This window comes from Schistocerca americana, chromosome 2 (genome assembly GCF_021461395.2).
Source record: "Schistocerca americana isolate TAMUIC-IGC-003095 chromosome 2, iqSchAmer2.1, whole genome shotgun sequence".
NCBI classification, from domain to species: Eukaryota; Metazoa; Arthropoda; class Insecta; order Orthoptera; family Acrididae; genus Schistocerca; species Schistocerca americana.
The window spans coordinates 472935885-472957307 of NC_060120.1; the positions used below are offsets into that span (position 1 = coordinate 472935885).

Here is a 21423-nt window from a genome sequence, read left to right on the forward strand (position 1 = left end):
ATCGCAAATTAATATGTATGTACTGTTATATTCTGAACATATAATTTACAAGTAGAAAAAATGGGTTGATAATTCCTACTCACCTCTTTTTACACATTACCATATCAGAAATTTTTGTACAGAATAGATGGAATTGTCAAGGAGAAACTTTCTCAGTTTGTTATCAAATTTCCTTTGCTGTCTGTCAGGTGTTTTATATCACTGCGTAAATGATAAAAAAATTTTTTTACAGCATTGTGCATCCCTTTCTGTGCTAAAGACAATCTTAATGTGGAGTAATGAATGTCATTTGTCCTTCTGGTATTGTAATTACATACCTCATTGTTCCTCTTGACCTGCAGTGGGCTATTAACAACAAACTTCATGAGGGAATAAATGTACTCCGATACAGTCTACAAGATATTAGTGTCACAGCACATTTTTTCCCAATGAAGACTTTCTTTCTTAAAGATGAGTCATACTGGAACATTATTCTGTATGACATTATTGAATGAAAATGTGCAAAATATGTCAACTTACTGATTTGTCTCTCCCCAATACCGTATTTACTCGAATCAAAGCCGCACTTTTTTTCCTGTTTTTGTAATCCAAAAAACCGCCTGCAGCTTAGAATCGAGTGCAAAGTAAGCGGAAGTTCTGAAAAATGTTGGTAGGTGCCGCCACAACTAACTTCTGCCGTCGAATATATGTAGCGCTACACAGGCGTTTTGCAGGCACAAAGATAAATACTGGTGCCAAAACCTCTGCGTATGTAAATAAATTAAAAAATAAATAAAAGAAAAAGATGGAAGACGAGCTTTTTTCTCCGCCTCGAGTTTCGACCACTGCATTTTCATACATTATCCTACGAAGTAAATACAAATTCCGTACTGTTCATCTTCTAATGTCGCAGCATTTCAGTGTATTACGAAAATCTGACTGGCAGGACTGTTTGGGATGTTTGTCAATACGGCCAACTCTACGTTCTGAATTTTTTCCTACCTGTGAGAAGAGATGGTTGCTAATAAGAACTTTTATGAATTGTGAATCACATGCAGTATTCTCTTCTCAGTAAGTATAATACGAATATAAACGTTTTGCCATGTATTCTTTTGTGTTTGCCGCTATCTCATTTAAATCCTGTCTGCCTAATAAACTACGAAACTAGAGTGAGACAACAGCAAATGCGGAAGAATATACATATCATGTCATGTTTATATTCGTATTATTCTTATGCCTAATAGTGATACTGTCAGAAATTAAGCACGGCAATTGACTAGATTTTTAAATCTAAGATGACCGTAATTTCTGTGCAGAATGTAATGTACTAAAGAGGCGTCTGCAAAGATTTTCAAACGGAGAAATATTTTCGCTAAACTCTCGTTCAGAACATCTTCTATCATACGCACTCTATTATTTGGTTCTTGTTGACCATTATCAAAGAAAGCAGCAGTGTAAGTAACAACAAATAGCAGTCTCTTGCCATTGTTTCGCTTATGAGACAGTTCCTCTCTTTTTTTATTGTAAGCGGCGGTAGCGTGCACAAAAGCAAGCCATGCCGCAAGGGGCGACAGGCCGTAAACACTCATTATCAGAATGCGACAATGCATGACACAGTACAGTAATGCATTTTCAGATTAGAGTGACGTAAACACCTATAACAAAGAGAACGGCACCTATCGGTTCAAAGAAAAATAATCAGTCAATTCAAACCAGACAAAGCACGCGAAAAAGGAATGGTACCCGTATAAATACGGACGAAGCGTCTGACACATAGCAATGGCTACTTGGTAAAGCTTAACTGCTAAGCTTACGACTCAAACCAAACTACTGTAGCTGTATCGTCATTCATTCGACCTAAATTGTGTCTCATATTACAATGGACTAACTTTGTTTCGATTTGGAAGTGTGGCCTAAAACTTTTCTCTCCCCTTGAATTTCGAGTCTCAGATTTCAGGTGCGGCTTAGATTCGGGAAAATTTTTTCCCCTTGATTTTGAGTCAAATTTTTCAGGTGCGGCTTAGATTCGAGTGCGGCTTAGATTCGAGTAAATACGGTATTTGCAACGATTCTAAGTGCAAGTTGAATCTCTGCCTCAAGCAATGCGAGCACATTACAACATGCCACACACTCTGCTGTGAGAGTGGTTGCCCTCTGTCTGTTATGCTGGTACATGTCTCAGTAACAGAGCCTGTAAGAAAAACAAGTGCAACCTGAGTTGCTCCATGCAACACAGCAGTTTCTCTGCCACTGCTACACCCCAAGGCAGTGGCCTGTGGAAGGCTGACCACAACCAACAGCATTTTCAGCTGCTCGTAAAATGTGGACAGCTCCTCCTGCATCCACAACTGCTTGCACCCTCCCTATCCATCCTATTACTAAAATTATATTGGAAACAATAGGCAAGTAAAAAAAGATTAAAATGAGCCTTGTTGGCTTTTAGGCAAAGATTTGCACTGCCACACTTGACAAGAACACAAATACAAGCTACTAGAAAAACAGTGAGCCTGTCAGCTAATGCTAGTTCACTCCACAATGACAGACACAAACAGTCTATTCTCTTGCTGGTTTGTGAATGGAGGCTGGCACCTCACTGAGATTTCTACAATAGTCACTGGCTGTTCAAACAAAACACGACAGTGGCAATGTGGACAGTGAAAATGTGTACCACACTATTACTAAAACACAAGACTACACCTCTGAAACACAGAAGCATGCAAGGAATTTGAGAATTCAGCTACAGGATGGCATAGAAAAAGCTAAATAAGTAAACTCTCTTCTACCAAGGAGCGAGTGATATAATATGCTCTCTGCTGATTCTAGAACTGCATGTGGCATCCGACTGAGCTTCGTACTTAATGTAGCCAATCTGATGCCATCCTCTGGCATAAAAGTAGGAGCCTCAGTTTCATGACTCTTGAGTCAGATTTGACCCCTGACGATGACAGTGATGATGATGGAGGCAGTCATAGAAAGCTTGGGATTTTATCTGAATGAGACGCGGCAAGTTCATTGAGAACTTTTCATCCAAACTGAAATCACATTTGCTTCCCACCTCATAAATATCGTGTGTGTGTGTGTGTGTGTGTGTGTGTGTGTGTGTGAGAGAGAGAGAGAGAGAGAGAGAGAGAGAGAGAGACAATTGATCAAACATGAGCTAATATTTCTTTAAATTCCAATGATACATTTCACATGGTATCACAAATTAATGACCATAATTTACGATGCATAAAAGTAAACAACAATCTAACTAGTACCTGCCTCTGAACTTGAGCTTTTTATACAGACACAGTTCTGTATACTGCTTCATCCTGGCACCAAAGTATAACGGACGTTCAAAAAGAAATGTGCCAGTGCCGGGAATGCGCAAACCAGTGATGGGAAGCTAATATCGTGGTGTGAGTAATGAGGTGTGGTTCCAACCAGAGCATGGAAGTTCACAGCCCATCACTAGAGGGCACGTGTGCACATCACGTAACTATACAGAGCCAGCAGCAGCATGCATAAATTGTCCAATGCTGCCAGTCGCATTGTAAACAGTGACATGGAGGCATCAGCAGAAGAGCAAAGAGGTTTTGTTCGTTTTCTGACAGCGGAAGGAGTGGGAGGAACGAACATTCATCGGCAAATGTCGCAAGTGTACGGTGAACACTGCATGTCCCTTTCAAGGGTCAAGGTGCGGCACAAGCGCTTCAGGGAATGACAGGTGTCGTTAGCTAATGATGCACAGTCTGGAGCACCACACTACTTACCAATGGAATCGTCCAGCTGGCGGATGCAATCATTACCCAGGACTGCCGAGTGACAGTGAAAGCCATAGGCGTTGGAAGTGTTCACGCCATCATGAAGGAACGACTGCACATGCACAGAGTGTGTGCCCAATGGGTGCCCCACAGTCTTCAACCACACCAGGAAGCATGTCGCGGCCCACTGTCTTGCTCACCTGCAGCGCTATGCTCGGGAAGGGAATGCGTGCCTGGTACGAGTGGTGGCTGGAGATGAGTCATGGTGTCATCATTTCGAACCAGAATCAAAACGACAAAGTCTCCAGTAGAAGCATCCAGGACCACCACCAACAAAAAATAAAAAGCCAAGACCATCCAAATGAGTGCAGGAAAGATTTTGCTAACGTTCTTTTTTGAACCAAGATGGCCCCCTTCTGATTCACTTCCTTCAGCACAGGACAACAGTGAATACCCAGTGTTACCCACAAACCTTGATCACCCTTCGTCAAGCACTCAAGTCAAAACAACCAGGCAATCTCACCTGTAGGGTCATTCAGCTCCACGACAAAGCAAAGCCTCATATTGCCAACACAGTCGCGGCAATCCTGCAGACGTTCAAATGGGAGGTTCTCGGCCACCCTCCAGGCAATCTGGACCTCTCTTCTTGTGATTATGCCATTATTTGCCCCCTTAAAAAGGCTCTGAGGGGCAAACTCGCCTCAGACGACGATGTACAGCAGTACGTGCGGAACTGGTTAACATCGCAGTCCCGGGAATTTTATGAGACAGCCATTCACCGCCTTGTGTCACAGTGGGACAAGTGTCTCAACAGCCAGGGTCAATACTTCTAACATACAGGTACTGGTGTCTGTAATTATGCCTCCGGCTCATTTCTTTTTGAACACTCCTTTTATATCTCACAGTCTTTCTGTTAGCAGTTAGCTCAGTTGTTGATTTGTCACCTGCCAGTGACACTTAGACATTATAGTCACTTAGCCCATTACACTATAGATTGCCACCATTAATGTAGATCACATATTGCCAGTAGATAGTCAGTGAGTCATCACCACTGTCAATGTCAGTTTGCACCATTCGTAAACTTCAGCAAGACTGGGGACACTAAACCGACTACACAGCCTGGTATCTGAGATTTACAGCTGATTTCAATGCCCCAGCCATTCACCCCGTGTGTGGACAAATGGCCGCTCCTTCAGCAGAGTTTGAGTAGGCACATGGAGGGAGGGCGTTTACTAGTTATTGGGAGCTCCAATGTTGGGTGTATTAAGGAGCACTTGAGGGAAATAATGTCCAAGGGTGGAAAGAAGTCCGGTATATGCTAATGTCTGTCAGGGAACCTCATCCAAGGTTTAGAGGTGGTCCTGCCTGTGGCTATTGAGGTTGCAGGTGGTAGTCATCGTCTTACTGTGGCTCATGTTGGCACCAATGAAGCCTGTTGCTTGGGTTCTGAGGCCATCCTCAGTTCATATGGGGTGCTGATGGAAGTGGGAAAGACAGCTGGCCTCATGTGCGGGATGCAAGCAGAGCTCACTATTTTCAGTATTGTACCCTGAAGTGATTGGAGTATTTTGGTTTGGAGCCAAGTGGAGGGTCTCAACCAGAAGCTCCATCGATTCTGGGATGGTTGTGCCTGCAGATTTTTTCTGTATGAGCTGGAGAATTGTAAGACTCCCTTCAATAGGTCAGCAGTGTACTACACAAAGGAAACAAATATTGGGGTAGAAAAGTACTTGCAGAGAGCACATAGCGGCTTTTTAGGCTATGCGATTGCTTGAGGTTGTCTGATCAACATTTGCTAATAGATATGTGGAGAGCAAAATCAGACTATGTGCAAAATAAAGACACTTTGAATGTCAAAATCTTAGCAATAAATTGCCAAATCATTTATAACAAAGTTCCTGAATTTATTGCTCTCCATGAAATTTGAAGTAGAAAGCTTCAAAATATTTAACAAGGCATGCCTGCAACATATTTCGAAAAGGTAGGTTAAATGCCATAGGAGGAGAAGTGTTCATTGCAGCCAACAAAAATAATTTGTGTGTAGAAGTTGAAATTAAGTTTGACTGTAGTAACCAGCCTGTGTGAACTCAAGTTAGTAATGAAACGTTTATGCTGGTCACCCAGTTGTGCCATAATAGTTGTAGAATCATCCAAACAAAGTTTACACTCAGTAACATGGAAGTACAATGATCATGCAACATTAGTTGCAGGTGACTTCAGTCTACAGAGTATAGACCAGGGACACCTATGGATTCATAGCATGTGGTGTGGGTAGACAGTTTTGTGAAGTAGTAATGAAGACATTTTTTGAAAACTATCTTGAGCAGCTAGTTTGACAACACACATGCAGTGGAAGAATTTTAGATCTTGTGGTTACAAAAGTGCAGGACTTATTGACAGTGTCAGTATGGAGACAGGAATTAGTGATCATGATGTCATTGTATCCACGGTGGTTAGCAAAATTAATCAGTCCATCAAGAATGTTAGAAGAGATTTTATGTTCAGAAGAGCAGAGAAGCAGTAGTTAGCCTCCCACTTAAACACTGAATGGAGATCAATTAATTCGGATAACAGATATAGCGGAAATGTGGGCGAAGTTAAACTGATTTTAAATTGCTCTCTGGTGGAGTTTGTGTCAAGTAAATGGATTAAGGATGAAAAAGGCCCACTGCTGTTCAATAACAAAATTCAGAAAATGCTAAGGAAGCAGCTAGTGTTACACTCTTGATTCAAAATAGAATGCGGAAATGTTAACAGACAAAAGCTAATATAGATCGTGTGTCTATAAATCAATGTGCAAATCGTACAAATTCCACAGTCATAATCATTGCATAGGCTGCCTTATGGAGAACATAGAAATAGGCATTCCTGACATTGAGAAGCGACTGAAAGAGTTGAAAACTAGTTACCAGGTAAAAGTGGAATCCCAGTTCACTTTTACAGACAGTATTCTTTGGCATTGGTGCCTTACTTAGCTTGCATTAATTGCATATCTCTCACCCAGCACTAGGTCCCAAGCAACTGGAAAAAAGTGCCTGGATATTAGAAGTGTAAAAGAATGAACCCGCATAATTACAGACTAATATTCTTAACATCAGTTTATTATAGAATTCTTGAGCATATTTTAAGTTTGAATATAATAAATGAGCTTCAGATGGAAAAACTTCTGGCCGCAAATCGGAGTGGATTTTGAAAGCATCTCTTGTGTAATTTCCCTTTTCTTGCAACAGTATCCTGCAAACCATGGATGAAGGGCAGCAGGCAGATTCAATGTTCCTAGATTTGAGGGAAGCATTTGACACAGTGCACCAATGCAGGCTGTTAATGAAGGTCCGAGCATACATAATAGGTTCCCAGGTATGTGAGTGGCTCATAGACCTCATAAGTTATAGAATCTAGTGTGTTGTCCTTGACAGTGAGTGTTCATCAGAGACAAGGGTATTATCAGGATTGTTCTAGGGAAGTGTGATAGAATCACTGTTGTTCTCTATATACATAAACAATCTAACAGGTAGGGTGAGCAGCAATCTGTGACTGTTTGCTGATGAAGTTTTAGTGTGTGGGGGTGTGTTGTCATATAATGGTTGTAGGAGGATATAGATTGACTTTGAAAGAATTTATTTTTAGTGTGATGAGTGGCGGCTTGCTCAAAATGTAGGAAAATGTAAGTTGAAATTAATGAGTAGGAAAAACAATTCTGTTGTGTCAAATGCAGAATTAGTGGTTTACTGCTTGACACAGTCATGTTGATTAAATATCTGGCCATACCATTGCAAAGTGACATGAATTGGAATAAGATTGTAAGATAAGCAGTAGGAAAGGCGAATGGTCTACTTCAGTTTACTGGGAGATACAAGGATAATGTAGCTTATCTATAAAGGATGTCACTATAGAACACTGGCACAACTCATTCTTGATTACTGCACAAGCATTTAGGATCCCTGCCAGGTCAGATTATTGGAAGACATCTAAGCAATTCAAATGTGTACTGCTAGATTTATTACCCATACGTTCGACAGGAATACAGATGTTATGGAGATGCTTTGTGAACTCAAATGGGAATACCTGGAGGGAAGAGGATGTTATTTTTACAAAACACTATAGAGAAAGTTTAGAGAACCAACAAATACCACAGACTGTAATATGATTCTATTGCCACCAATGTATATTTCAATTAAGGACCATGAAGATGAAAAGAAGGGCACATATGGAGACATGTAGATAGTTGTTTTTTGTTTGCTACAGTCGTGAGTGAATGGTCAAGGGAATGTCTAGTAGTGGTACAGGGTACACACTGTCATGCACTGTATAGTAACTTGCAGAGTATGTATGTAAATGTAAATATCATGGAAATGGCATGTACTGGGGTAGGTGACTCTGTGTACATTCACCTGTGCTCTGCATAACTTGCAGCACCACCTCTAGTGTCAGGTGGTAAACTATGAGAATTCTCCCTCTGTGCTCTTTCTTCATAAAGTGCATGCATCTGTCATGCATTATTAAGTGCGTAACTGGTGTGTCTATTGAAGTTTTTATCAAATAGCCTAATTTCCACTGCTTTTCTATGTACGGAGCTCCAGTAGTATGATGCATGGGCCAGAATTCTCATATTCTAAAACATAATCATATGTTAATTTAACAGGCTGTGCTCTGCTGTCGACACCAATCACAGCTAATTTTTTTCATGGATCATTTTAAGGAACAAGTGTTGAATAATGCCTCCTCCATCCATCTTGCTTCTACCATATAAATTTTTCATCTGGTTGCATGGCAGTGAGTAGCCGCAACATTTCATTGACCATATGAACAATATGCATCCAAACATAAGATTTATGACAGAGATGGAGACAGACAGAAAGCTGCCTTTCTTAGATGTGTTGGTCGAATGCGAAGCAGATAGATGGCTAAGGCATTCTTTGTGCAAAAACCAATGCATATAGATTTGCATCAAAATGAGCATTGCTTTCACCATCTAACTTAAAGAGAGCTAAGCCGAACACCGTAATACACAGAGCCAGGAATATTTTGGACAAGTAGCACCTAATTCTGTGATTATTTAGGTGATATTGGTGTTCAGAAGGATCAGGTATTCAGTTCGTGGTATTATGTCGACTCTGTTGAGGAAGCCCAAGATGCAACGCTGTTCAACAAAGTCAAGAGAACCAACACACAATGCAACTGTCATTGTGCAATGTAACAATAGTAAGATAGCTGGAGATCTAAACAGGCAATTATTCAGACCAGTCTTTCACCCTCCCAGTGAAGTTAAGGATATGTTGCAACCTGTTAAAGATAATCTCAGCCTGAGAGTACCATGGATTTATAATACTCCTGATGAGTGTGGCAGCGGTTACGTGGAGCAGTCTACAAACTATTGCCAGTCACTATGTTGAACATCAATATAATTGTAAGTACAGGAATTTTGAAAAATCAGCTGTGGGTGAGAGCAGCTTGTTAAATAAACACAAGATTATATTAAAACGTATGAGAATTCTGGCCTGTGGATTGAACTGTTGGAGCTCTATAGTTAGACAAGCAGTGGAAATTAGACTGTGTGATAAAAACTTAAATAGAGCCATTGGATCTGCAATTAGCAGTGTATGGAAGAGTGCACTTTGATAAAGAGTGTTTATTAGTGGATGATGACTGCTGCATTTAGCTATTGTGGTGATGTTTTGACTGCTGGAGCAACATCTGCTCTAGACCTATTACTCCATTCAGCTACACCTATCACTGCTGCCTTACCAGTCCCTTATTAGATTGGTGTAGATATTCAGCCTTGCAACTCTTGTGATTTACCTAAAGGCCCTGCTATGCTGTGCCTTGTTCTTCCTCAGCAGCAATCTTCTTTCTTCTGCACAGATTTCTATAAGTGAAGTGGTTATAAAATGAAACACTGCATTCCGATTTAAATAAATTGTTGATTGGTTCCAATTTACCTCTGTATATTGTCACAAACTTTCACAAAAAGGTTATTCGTTACATGGGAACCAACTAACATTATTGTCTCAAGGACCTCTCTTTAACATTCTGTGAATAGTGTACAATGACAATCACTTATATACATCATATTCATCTTCCTTGGTGCTGGGGATCTTCCATGGTACCAGAGCATATTTGTTCCTCGTTGCTCCATGGAGATTACAAATGTTCCCCAACAAATAGACTCTGCACCTGTTGAGTAACACTTTTCCACAGTATGGGCCTGATGTTTACAAACTACTCTGAGCTCTATATTTGACATACATGATATATGCCCTTCCATGAATGGTATGGACCACTACATATTCCTCTACCAAGATAAAAGATGTGATCATACACTTAACAAGCAATCACTTCAAACATACATATTCTCTAATTAGAATTTTCAGTAACTTTGTTTTGTATTTAATAGCTTGCGGGGCGATAGGTTTCTAGTAATAATAATTCACAAGTGATAGGAAATAATATTCAAAATATTAGATTATTGTTCGCCATCTTTTACGAGAGCCTGGAAACTATTTCTGTGGTCAACCAGAAAGCGATGGAGAACATACCGACCATAGTTCCCAGTCTGCAAGTCCACATTCTTGTCCAGTCCACTGAAAGAGATGTTTCTATTCTCTGTTTGCTCAGTGTGATCAGGACTATGATGGTAAATGAAGATTTTGAGTTCTAATTGATAGCTGTATTTGGTAAAGTTTCACACGCTCAACATTCTAATATTCATAATGTTAATATCGACAATAAATCTCTCTATCCTAAAAAGCTCTATGAGCAGTTCAGAGGCGACGTCTACAGTAAGTTCCTATTAGGTTGTCTTTCACCCTAGGGGGCTTTTGATACTCAAATTAATTGCTCACCACAAAACTGGAAAATAAGTATCGCCATTTGCCACGCCTTGCGGGTAGCACACTAACAGTTACTTCTGTGAAATCCAAGTGATCCAGTGAAGCCTAGTCTTGCATCTTGGACTGTATTTATATATGTAGCGCAGCAGATGGCCAAGGGAACACCTGCTGTCATCTGCCCTATGCCCACGGTAACAGCCTCTAAACAGCCGCTTTCTCGGACACATAATATTTCATAACACTGTTGTTTATTAATTTAGAATCTTCATATTGTTTGTATACATGTAGTTAAGTTGGTTAAAATCACAGAAAATGTTTTAGCTCACCTGCATTTAGACTGTACCGTCTAGCATTTTCAGAACGGAACTGACAGTAGAACCTCACCTCTGAACCACAAATTGAAGAGATCTTGTATTGTTATGATTTACATCCAGGTCTTGAAACTTGTTATAGCTCTGTTATTTACTAGGTTTCATCACATGCTGTAACCAAAACATTCTAGCATTAATATAACAGATACTTAACCTACTACAAATAAGGACATTTTAGTTCCAAATTTTGTTTTCTGCAAATTACACGAAAACTGTTAGAGGTAGCTCAATGGGGTTACATAATTAATGTTTCTATGTTTAACTGAAGCTTTATACAAATTTTCATATTTCTAAGTCAAATATTTAGCACCTTCAATTTTTCTTAAAAATGCGGATTCTGGGCAAAATGTTTCTTTTATCGCGTTGAGTCTTGTATCAGTTAATTTTGACATACATCTGCACATTTTGACCAATTTTTGGGTTTCTAGCTTTATTATTTAGCACCACTTATTTTTTTCTTAAAATGACGTATTTTGGGAAACCTATTGATCTGATCATTCTCAGATTTGACAGTTTACACATTAATATACTAAAGCACATGCTAATAAAGTTTGTAAAAGCGACTTTAACATTTAATTCCATTCTTAAATTATGGCGCAATGCTTGTGTGCTATGCACAGATGTGTTGTGGTGACTTGGCACTAGTAGCAGTGCACTGGGGCAAATCCCGGCATACTCGTTCGCCTCTGTATTTCTCCAATGATACAGCGCCTGTTTCGCCACAAGCTCCTCTTTCTTGTCGCATATTGACATAGAGCGAACCATAATTACATTGCTTTCTTTTAGAGTACTTTCACCTCTTTAACCATTAATTTGTATTCTTGTCTTTGGATGAAGCACTTGTTGTACATAATTTTAGAATCAAACATCAGATTATGCAGAGACTTAAATACTCGTGGTAAACTACAGAGTTAGCTAATTTTTACTTTCTCAATTTATTATCCAGTTTGGAGGAGATGCTCCTTAAACCAGGGTCACACACTTGTGTGACATGTAGTATGCACAAATCCCACACCTCCCCTATAAACCCTCCCCCAACGCATCAAATTACTACACGGTTAAAAGAAAATCATTATGATGTCCTTGATAATCATGACATTGTGTCATGAGAGTAGTCCATTGTAGTCATTATATATCAAATCGCCCCTACCATGCAATCCTGTTTAATTTTTATTTTATTTACACATCAAATTCCGTGGGACCAAATTGAGGAGCAAAGCTCCAAGGTCATGGAACGTGTCAGTACATAAAACTACAACATAAAAGGAATTACAGATAAAAATAAAATGTTTATGAACCCAAAAAATCAACTAATAAATTTAAGTAAACACAGTCAACAATACAACAAGAATCAGCTTAATTTTTCAAGGAACTCCTTGACAGAAGAGGAGTGACCCATGAGGAAACTCTTTAGTTTCAATTTCAGAGCTCGTGGATTACTGCTAAGATTTTTGAATTCAAATGGTAGCTTATTGAAAATGGATGCAGCAGTATACTGTACACCTTTCTACGCAAGAGTTAAGGAAGTCCGATCCAAATGCAGGTTTGATTTCTGTCAAGTATTAACTGAGTGAAAGCTGCTTATTCTTGGGAATAAGCTAATATTGTTAACAAGAAACAACAGTAAGGGGTATATATATATATTGAGAGGCCAATGCCAAAATACCCAGACTCGTGAACAGGGGTCGACAAAAGGTTTGTAAACTTTTGTCGACTCACACTATTTATTGCCCGAACTGCTCATTTCTGAGCCAAAAATATCCTTTTAGAATGGGAAGAGTTACTCAAAAATATAATACCATATGACATAAGCAAATGAAAATAAGCAAAGTAGACTAATTTTCATGTCGAACGATCACTGACTTCAGATACCGTTCGAATAGTAAAAATGGCAGCATTATGTCTTTGAACAAGATCCTGAATGTGGATTTTCCACAACAGTTTTCTATCTATCCGAACACCTAGAAGTTTGAACTGTTCAGTTTCACTAATCATATGCCCATTCTGTGAACTTAAAACGTCAGGTTTTGTTGAATTGTACATTATAAACTGTAAAAGCTGAGTCTTACTTTGATTTAGCTTTAGTTTATTTTGTACAAGCCATGAACTTAGGTCATGAACTGCACTATTTGAAACTGAATCAATGTTGCACACAACACGCCTTGCTACTAAGCTAGTGTCATAAGCAAACAAATAATGCTAGAGGGCATATCGTTTATATAAATAAGGAACAGGAGTGGCCCCAGCAAGTTGCCTCTTTGGTCAGCAATCTTACATGAAAGAAATACTTAACAGCTGATTAAATAACAGTTGACAGTATTTGTTTACACACTTTTTGCTACTGTCTTTCTTTCCCAAGTTTAATTTAATGGTGTTGTATACTGCTGTAACATATCAATATTATATAATCCCTCTCCTTGACCGGTTTCTGGATTGGCCAAGAAAACTGCTTTGGGATGTGGTACATTTAAAACTGTTAAGGACCAATATTCTGAGGGAAAAACTTGTGTTTCCTTTTTCAAATTTGAGCTGTGGTGTACTTCCTTGATTAGTACCAAGTCATCCACATCAAAAGTAGGTGTCATAGCTTTTTAATAATATTCATGCAGCCTTTATCTACTGTTCATTGTAAATTTTCTTTTATAACATCATTTAAGTTGTCTCCATGTACATTATCATCATTGTATGGCCATTTAACCAGTTTCAACAGTGGCTCGCCTATGAATTTATCTGGCATTTTTTTTAGGAGAAATAAACCATAGATATTGTTCATTAAGTATTATTCATAACTGTGGTATTTTCTGTGCCCATGGTGTATGTCTGTCTGAACAGTACTTCCTACATAAACTATCAATTTCTTTCATGATAAGTTCACAAGGGTTACTTTGTATGGTATTTCAAGATACAGTGTGTCTAACATTTTCCCATGTTAGAAACTCTTTAAAGACTTTACTCACAAACTGTGGGCCATTGATGGTCAACAATCTATATGGCTTTCCTATCTCTGAGGAATATTCCTGTTCTAATCACTTTACTCACAAACTGTGGGCCATTGATGGTCAACAATCTATATGGCTTTCCTATCTCTGAGGAATATTCCTGTTCTAATCACCTCCTCTGTGTTGGTGTACTTAATAGGGTAGAGTTTAATATATTTAGACAAACACTCAACTCGTACAAATACAAAAGTTACCCCTTCTCTTCTTGTTGATAATTGGCCAAAGAAATCAGCAGCAATGAAGCCATGCAAACATTTAGGTATTAGCGGATATAACTTACATATTATTGCTTGATTGTTGTCTTTCAGCCTTTAGCAAGTTTCTCACGTATGTAGTACAGACAGTAGATTTTTACTTCAATTCTTAAAGCAGTAAAATTTTACCATACGCTGAACACATTTTTCTACCCCTAAGCATCCATAACCATGATGAACAAACGTAACTAAATGAAGTCCTATGGGTTTCGGTACACACAGTCTCCATTTGAGTCTAATTTTCTGGACTCTCCAAAACAAAACATGATTTACCGTAGCCATTTCTACAATACCATTATCTGTTGTTCCTCCTTGGCCTAAGGTTTTTCTCTAATCTCCAAAATATGGATTGTCAGTCATATCTTTCTTTATTCTTAAGGCTAGGTTTCGTACTTCATTATTAGTATTACTTATTGGTAAAAAATTAATGTTGAAGGGAACTCCACATCCTTCTGTTTGTACCTAATCATTCACGCACCATTTTCTTAATACTCTACACTACAGCAAGTAATTTATTTGTCTGTTGCTTTGTAGTTCAACTCATGTTTGGTTAGAGCTTGACTCGCAAAAGGTAGCGTAATATTTTCTCACTCACGTGCTAATATCCCACTCTCCCTGGAACAATGCACACGCTATTCCATACTCTGAGGCGTCAGTACTTAACTTGAAAAGTTTAGCCATCTGTGGGCATTTTAAAATGGATGCCTCCACTAGGGCTACTTTAATCTCATTAAAGGCCTGAGACTTCTCATCACCCCAAATCCATTTAGTGTTTTTCTTCAATAAGTTTAATAACTTTGGATTATTCTTAGGTTCCTCACCCCCCCCCCCCCCCCCCTCCCAAGAACCATGGACCTTGCCGTTGGTGGGGAGGCTTGCGTGCCTCAGCGATACAGATAGCCGTACCATAGGTGCAACCACAACGGAGAGGTATCTGTTGAGAGGCCAGACAAACGTGTGGTTCCTGAAGAGGGGCAGTAGCCTTTTCAGTAGTTGCAGGGGCAACAGTGTGGATGATTGACTGATCTTGCCTTGTAACACTAACCAAAACGGCCTTGCTGTGCTGGTATTGCGAACGGCTGAAAGCAAGAGGAAACTACAGCCATAATTTTTCCCAAGGGCATGCAGCTTTACTGTATGGTTAAATGATGATGGCGTCCTCTTGGGTAAAATATTCCGGAGGTAAAATAGTCCCCCATTCGGATCTCTGGGCGGGGACTACTCAGGAGGACGTCATTATCTGGAGAAAGAAAACTGGTGTTCTACGGATCGGAGCATGGAATGTCAGATCCCTTAATCGAGCAGGTAGGTTAGAAAATTTAAAAAGGGAAATAGATAGGTTAAAGTTAGATATAGTAGGAATTAGTAAAATTTGCTGGCAGGAGGAACAAGACTTTTGGTCACGCGAATACAGCGTTATAAGTACAAAATCAAATAGGGGTAATGCAGGAGTAGGTTTAATAATGAATAAAAAATAGGCGTGCGGGTAAGCTACCACAAACAGCATAGTGAACGCATTACTGTGGCCAAGATAGACACGAAGCCCATGCCTGCTACAGTAGTACACATTTATATGGCAACTAGCTCTGCAGATGATGAAGAAATTCAAGAAATGTATGATGAAATAAAAGAAATTATTCAGATAGTGAAGGGGGACGAAAATTTAATAGTCATGGGTGACTGGAATTCGGTAGTAGGAAAAGGAAGAGAAGGAAACGTAGTAGGTGAATATGGATTGTGGCTAAGAAATGAAAGAGGAAGCCGCCTGGTAGAATTTAGCACAGAGCGTAACTTAATCATAGCTACACTTGGTTCAAGAATCATGAAAGAAGGTTGTATACATGGAAGAAGCCTGAAGATAGTGACAGGTTTCAGATAGATTATATAATGGTAAGACAAAGATTTAGGAACCAGGTTTTAAATTGTAAGACATTTCCAGGGGCAGATGTGGACTCTGACCACAATCTGTTGGTTATGAACTGTAGATTAAAACTGGAGAAACTGCAAAAAGTTGGGAATTTAAGGAGATGGGACCTGGATAAACTGACTAAACCAGAGGTTGTACAGAGTTTCAGGGAGAGCATAAGGGAACAATTGACAGGAATGGGGGAAAGAAATACAGTAGAAGAAGAATGGGTAGCTCTGAGGGATGAAGTAGTGAAGGCAGCAGAGGATCAAGTAGGTAAAAAGACAAGGGCTAGTAGAAATCCTTGGGTAACAGAAGAAATATTGAATTTAATTGATGAAAGGAGAAAATATAAAAAATCAGTAAATGAAGCAGGCAAAAATGATTACAAACCTCTCAACAATGAGATCGACAGGAAGTGCTAAGTGGCTAAGCAGGGATGGCTAGAGGACAAATGTAAGGATGTAGAGGCTTATCTCACTAGGGGTAAGATAGATAATGCCTACAGGAAAATTAAAGAGACCTTTGGAGAAAAGAGAAACACTTGTATGAATATCAAGAGCTCAGATGGAAACCCAGTTCTAAGCAAAGAAGGGAAAGCAGAAAGGTGGAAGGAGTATATAGAGGGTCTATACAAGGGCGATGTACTTGAGGACAATATTATGGAAATGGAAGAGGACGTAGATGAAGATGAAATGGGAGATATGATACTGCGTGAAGAGTTTGACAGAGCACTGAAAGACCTGAGTCGAAACAAGGCCCCCGGAGTAGACAACATTCCATTGGAACTACTGACGGCCTTGGGAGAGCCAGTCCTGACAAAACTCTACCATCTGGTGAGCAAGATGTATGAAACAGGCGAAATACCCTCAGACTTCAAGAAGAATATAATAATTCCAATCCCAAAGAAAGCAGGTGCTGACAGATGTGAAAATTACCGAACAATCAGTTTAATAAGTCACGGATGTTTACAGACGAATGGAAAAACTGGTAGAAGCTGGCCTCGGGGAAGATCAGTTTGGATTCTGTAGAAATATTGCAACATGTGAGGCAATACTGACCCTACGACTTATCTTAGAAGCTAGATTAAGGAAAGGCAAACCTACGTTTCTAGCATTTGTAGACTTAGAGAAAGCTTTTGACAATGTTGACTGGAATACTCTCTTTCAAATTCTGAAGGCGGCAGGGGTAAAATACAGGGAGTGAAAAGCTATTTAAAATTTGTACAGAAACCAGATGGCAGTTATAAGAGTCAAGCGGCATGAAAGGGAAGCAGTGGTTGGGAAGGGAGTGAGACAGGGTTGTAGCCTATCCCCGATGTTATTCAATCTGTATATTGAGCAAGCAGTGAAGGAAACAAAAGAAAAATTCGGAGTAGGTATTAAAATTCAAGGAGAAGAAATAAAAACTTTGAGGTTCGCCGATGACATTGTAATTCTGTCAGAGACAGCAAAGGACCTGGAAGAGCAGTTGAACGGAATGGATAGTGTCTTGAAAGGAGGATATAAGATGAACATCAACAAAAGCAAAATGAGGATAATGGAATGTAGTCGAATCAAGTTGGGTGATGCTGAGGGAATTAGATTAGGATATGAGACACTTAAAGTAGTAAAGGAGTTTTGCTATTTGGGGAGCAAAATAACTGATGATGGTCGATGTAGAGAGGATATAAAATGTAGACTGGTAACGGCAAGGAAAGCGTTTCTGAAGAAGAGAAATTTGTTGACATCGAGTATAGATTTAAGTGTCAGGAAGTCATTTCTGAAAGTATTTGTATGGAGTGTAGCCATGTATGGAAGTGAAACATGGACGATAACTAGTTTGGACAAAAAGAGAATAGAAGCTTTTGAAATGTGGTACTACAGAAGAATGCTGAAGATTAGATGGGTAGACCATATAACTAACGAGGAGGTATTGAATAGGATTGGGGAGAACAGAAGTTTCTGGCACAACTTGACTAGAAGAAGGGATTGGTTGGTAGGACATGTCCTGAGGCATCAACGGATCACCAATTTAGTATTGGAGAGCAGCGTGGAGGGTAAAAATCGTAGAGGGAGAACAAGAGATGAACACACTAAACAGATTCAGAAGGATGTAGGTTGCAGTAGGTACTGGGAGATGAAGCAGCTTGCACGGGATAGAGTAGCATGGAGAGCTGCATCAAACCAGTCTCAGGACTGAAGACAACAACAACAACAACATTTTTAGGTTGACGTTGGATATATTTCCTATAGTATCCTGCTGATCCCAGAAATGGTTTCAATTGTTTTGTACTTTTAGGGTCTGGACATTCTCTTATGGCTCATATCCTGTGTGGATCAGCTTTTATTCCATTTATGCCTACCAAGTGGTCATGAAACTCAAGTTCTTCTCTCCCAAAAATCAACTTTGACAGTTTTATGGGGATACCTTTAACATAAAACCTTTCTAATGTTCTAACCAATAAAACACAATATTCTTTCGTCTTGATCTGAAATTAAAAATAACAGTAACATATTTATTCTGTCAAATACAATTCCCTATCTTATTCTCTTACCACTTCAAAATTAAAAGCAACTTTTCAAAACTAAACGGCAAGAAAAAATCAAAGACGGTAATATCGTTAATATCGTGCTGATTGTTGGCGACATGGTTACATGCTGAAATGTGGTGAACAGTTGCTTTGGTAAATAAGAAAATTATTCACGTTTTCTGGTGAAGTGAAGAAAACTTTTCCTAAATCCTGTAACAAAACTTACTTTATGTTTCAGCTTGTGTTTTACCTTATTTTTTAATGTGATAATCTGGCAATATCTCCAAACCTTTGCAATTGAGCTTTTTAGTGTTAAATGGAACTGAAATAACTTAAAGTTGACGGTCAAAAGAAATTCATCAGTCTTCATAATTTTAACAAGCCAGTGTTCAGAAACTGCAGGAGTTGTGAAAACAAACTTAGGCACTCTCATTTCAAATGGGTGATAGGGTGAACAAGGAAAATTTTAGAAAAAATTTGATAACATTGGCTTGTGTACCTCATTCATCTGACATTAAATGTTACAAATTTCTGACAAAGTTAAACAACTACTAACTTGAAATTGTCCAATCTGGAACTATCCCGGTGTATTCTGGGTCTCTCCAGTAGAATGTACATCCAGCCTGTTAACTTTTATAGAACGTTCTCCTTCATTGTAATAACATTGTGACAAACAGCATATGTGTGTCAATGAGTCTCACGTGTCTTACAAGAGCAGTGGGAACTCGCAGGCTTGCTGCACGGTATGTCAGTCGGTGGCCCATTCCCTTTGCACCTTATGACTGTGTCGTCATCGCAATGAGCTTATGAGCAAATCTGAAGGTTGAAATGGGCGACTATCCTAGATGTGTATTTCTTGAAAATATGTTATATTTTAATGAAGTTTTGTTCACAGAATATGTTTTGTAGTCTTTCTAAACTCAGTAAGTAAGAAATACAGAAATTAAATGATATGTTTCAGTTGTACGTGTGTTTGGAGCCTCGCAGTCTGTACTGCGACTTGCATTAGGCGTACGTTCCTTATGCCACAATACCATTAATTCTTTATGTTGTGTGTACCTGGATTCCAAGCTTCGGAATCTTCTTGTGCCCCCTCGTGTTGCGCATTTAATACGACTTCTTCAGGGTAAGTATTACTTGATAATATTTTATTTTACTAATCATTTGTGAAGTACTTTAGACATTAATAATTAGTTTCTCTCCCTTCCATCGTATAAGATATTTCCTGAATGAATCTTTCACTCTGCCAAGGGGTGTCTACTGTTTTGAAACTGGCAGTCCTGGCAGATTAAACCAATGTGGAACTGAACTGGGAACTTTGCCTTTCATCGGCAGTACTCTACGAACTGCTCATTTCAGGCATTGCTCTGAGCTGCACTTACAGCTTTACTTCTGCAGGTACCTCTCTTCTACTTTCCAGACTCCACAGAAATTCTGCTTACCTTGTGGAACTAGCACTCTTGGAAGCCATCACTATTCTCACGGTGGATTCTTTCCATGGTTTGCCAAGCATATAAGCAGTGGTAGAACTAGGGCATGGCAACTGGGATACGTACATTGGGCACTGTTTCCATGGGTCTGCAGCTGGAAGAGGGAGGAAGAAGAAGGTGGAGAAGGGAATGGTGTTTTTATGTTTAAGCCACTAAAATTGGAAAGGAAATGGATGTGTAAAAGGAAATCAAGAGAATACCTGAAGTGGACTGTGTTGAGCAAAGGTTCCATAGTACATACCTCTCCCTGGTTCAGAGGCGCTTGTTTCTTCTTTCTGAGTGCTAGATAGAGCCATTTTCATTATGCCAAGGGAACAAGGTGTAAAGATTATATTTTAAGTTTGCTTTTTTATTGCTTTGCATTTATCAACAGTGAAACAATCAACAATGAACTGCAATACTGTTGCAAGCAGTTCTACTTTTGACTCTGTGTTGTTTTATGCTTTGACTTGTTTCATTATTAAAACAATTCTCATTTATTCTTCATTCTCAGTTGCACTTTTTCATTATGCCATATTTTGATCTCTCTGGATCATCTTCTATTTAAAACAGTACTCTAGCATGAGGTTCTGATACAGGCAAGATGGGTTGCTGACACAACAGCTTAGGTAAATTCTACATTTATGTACAGTTCTTTGCTACTCATTGTAAAATATTAGATTGTACATATTAAGTTTTACTTTGTTTTAGATCTGAAGATGAACCAGAGAGACTGAAACACATCATGTAATTAAAAACGTGCTATTGAGAATGGAGAATAAGTGAGAATTGTTTTAAATATCAATACAATTGCTAGTTCTCTTGGGATGAATATGTCAGCTATAGTTTATCATTATTATCAAAATGTGCACCTTTTACTTAACAGAAAGGTCATGCTGATCTTAATAAATGGGCCAAGTGGCAATGAGATCTAAAAAAATAGTCGGGTGTTGTTGACAGGGGGAAGGGGCTTGCAAATTCAAAGAGTGCTCTGGGTGCCAGTTACCCTAGTTATACCACTGCGTGTAGGGCAGAGTTTGCTCCCAAATTGTCAGTGTCCATCTTTGTATGCTGAACACCACTAGAATCTTTGTACAACAACCACCTACAGGCGTTTGGGCCATTGGGATCTGTGTGAGGGACAGCCTTTAGACTAATGCCTAAGCCAGGAATGGAGTAGGGGATCCCCCTGGTTGCTAGAGAGGAATAGGTTAATTTTAGTACTGATGGTGTGTAAGAAGCTCTTTTCTCCAAATTACATGAAAAATCATTTTATGAGTTTTTAAATTGGCACTTAGATTTTATTAATGTCTGCATGGATGGGCATAACCTGGGGCAATTAATCTGTTGCTTCATCGAA

At 39.2% G+C, this 21423-nt stretch overlaps 1 protein-coding gene across 2 annotated transcripts in view; it reads left to right on the forward strand.

Moving 5' to 3' along the window:
- LOC124595492 (sorting nexin-14-like) overlaps window positions 1-21423 on the forward strand; it is a 197820-nt gene that overhangs the window by 150834 nt on the left and 25563 nt on the right. For both annotated transcript variants that reach the window (XM_047134255.1, XM_047134256.1), the window contains one exon: window positions 19556-19720. In XM_047134255.1, coding sequence (XP_046990211.1) covers window positions 19556-19720 — 165 coding nt within the window. The remainder of the gene's footprint in view (window positions 1-19555; window positions 19721-21423) is intronic.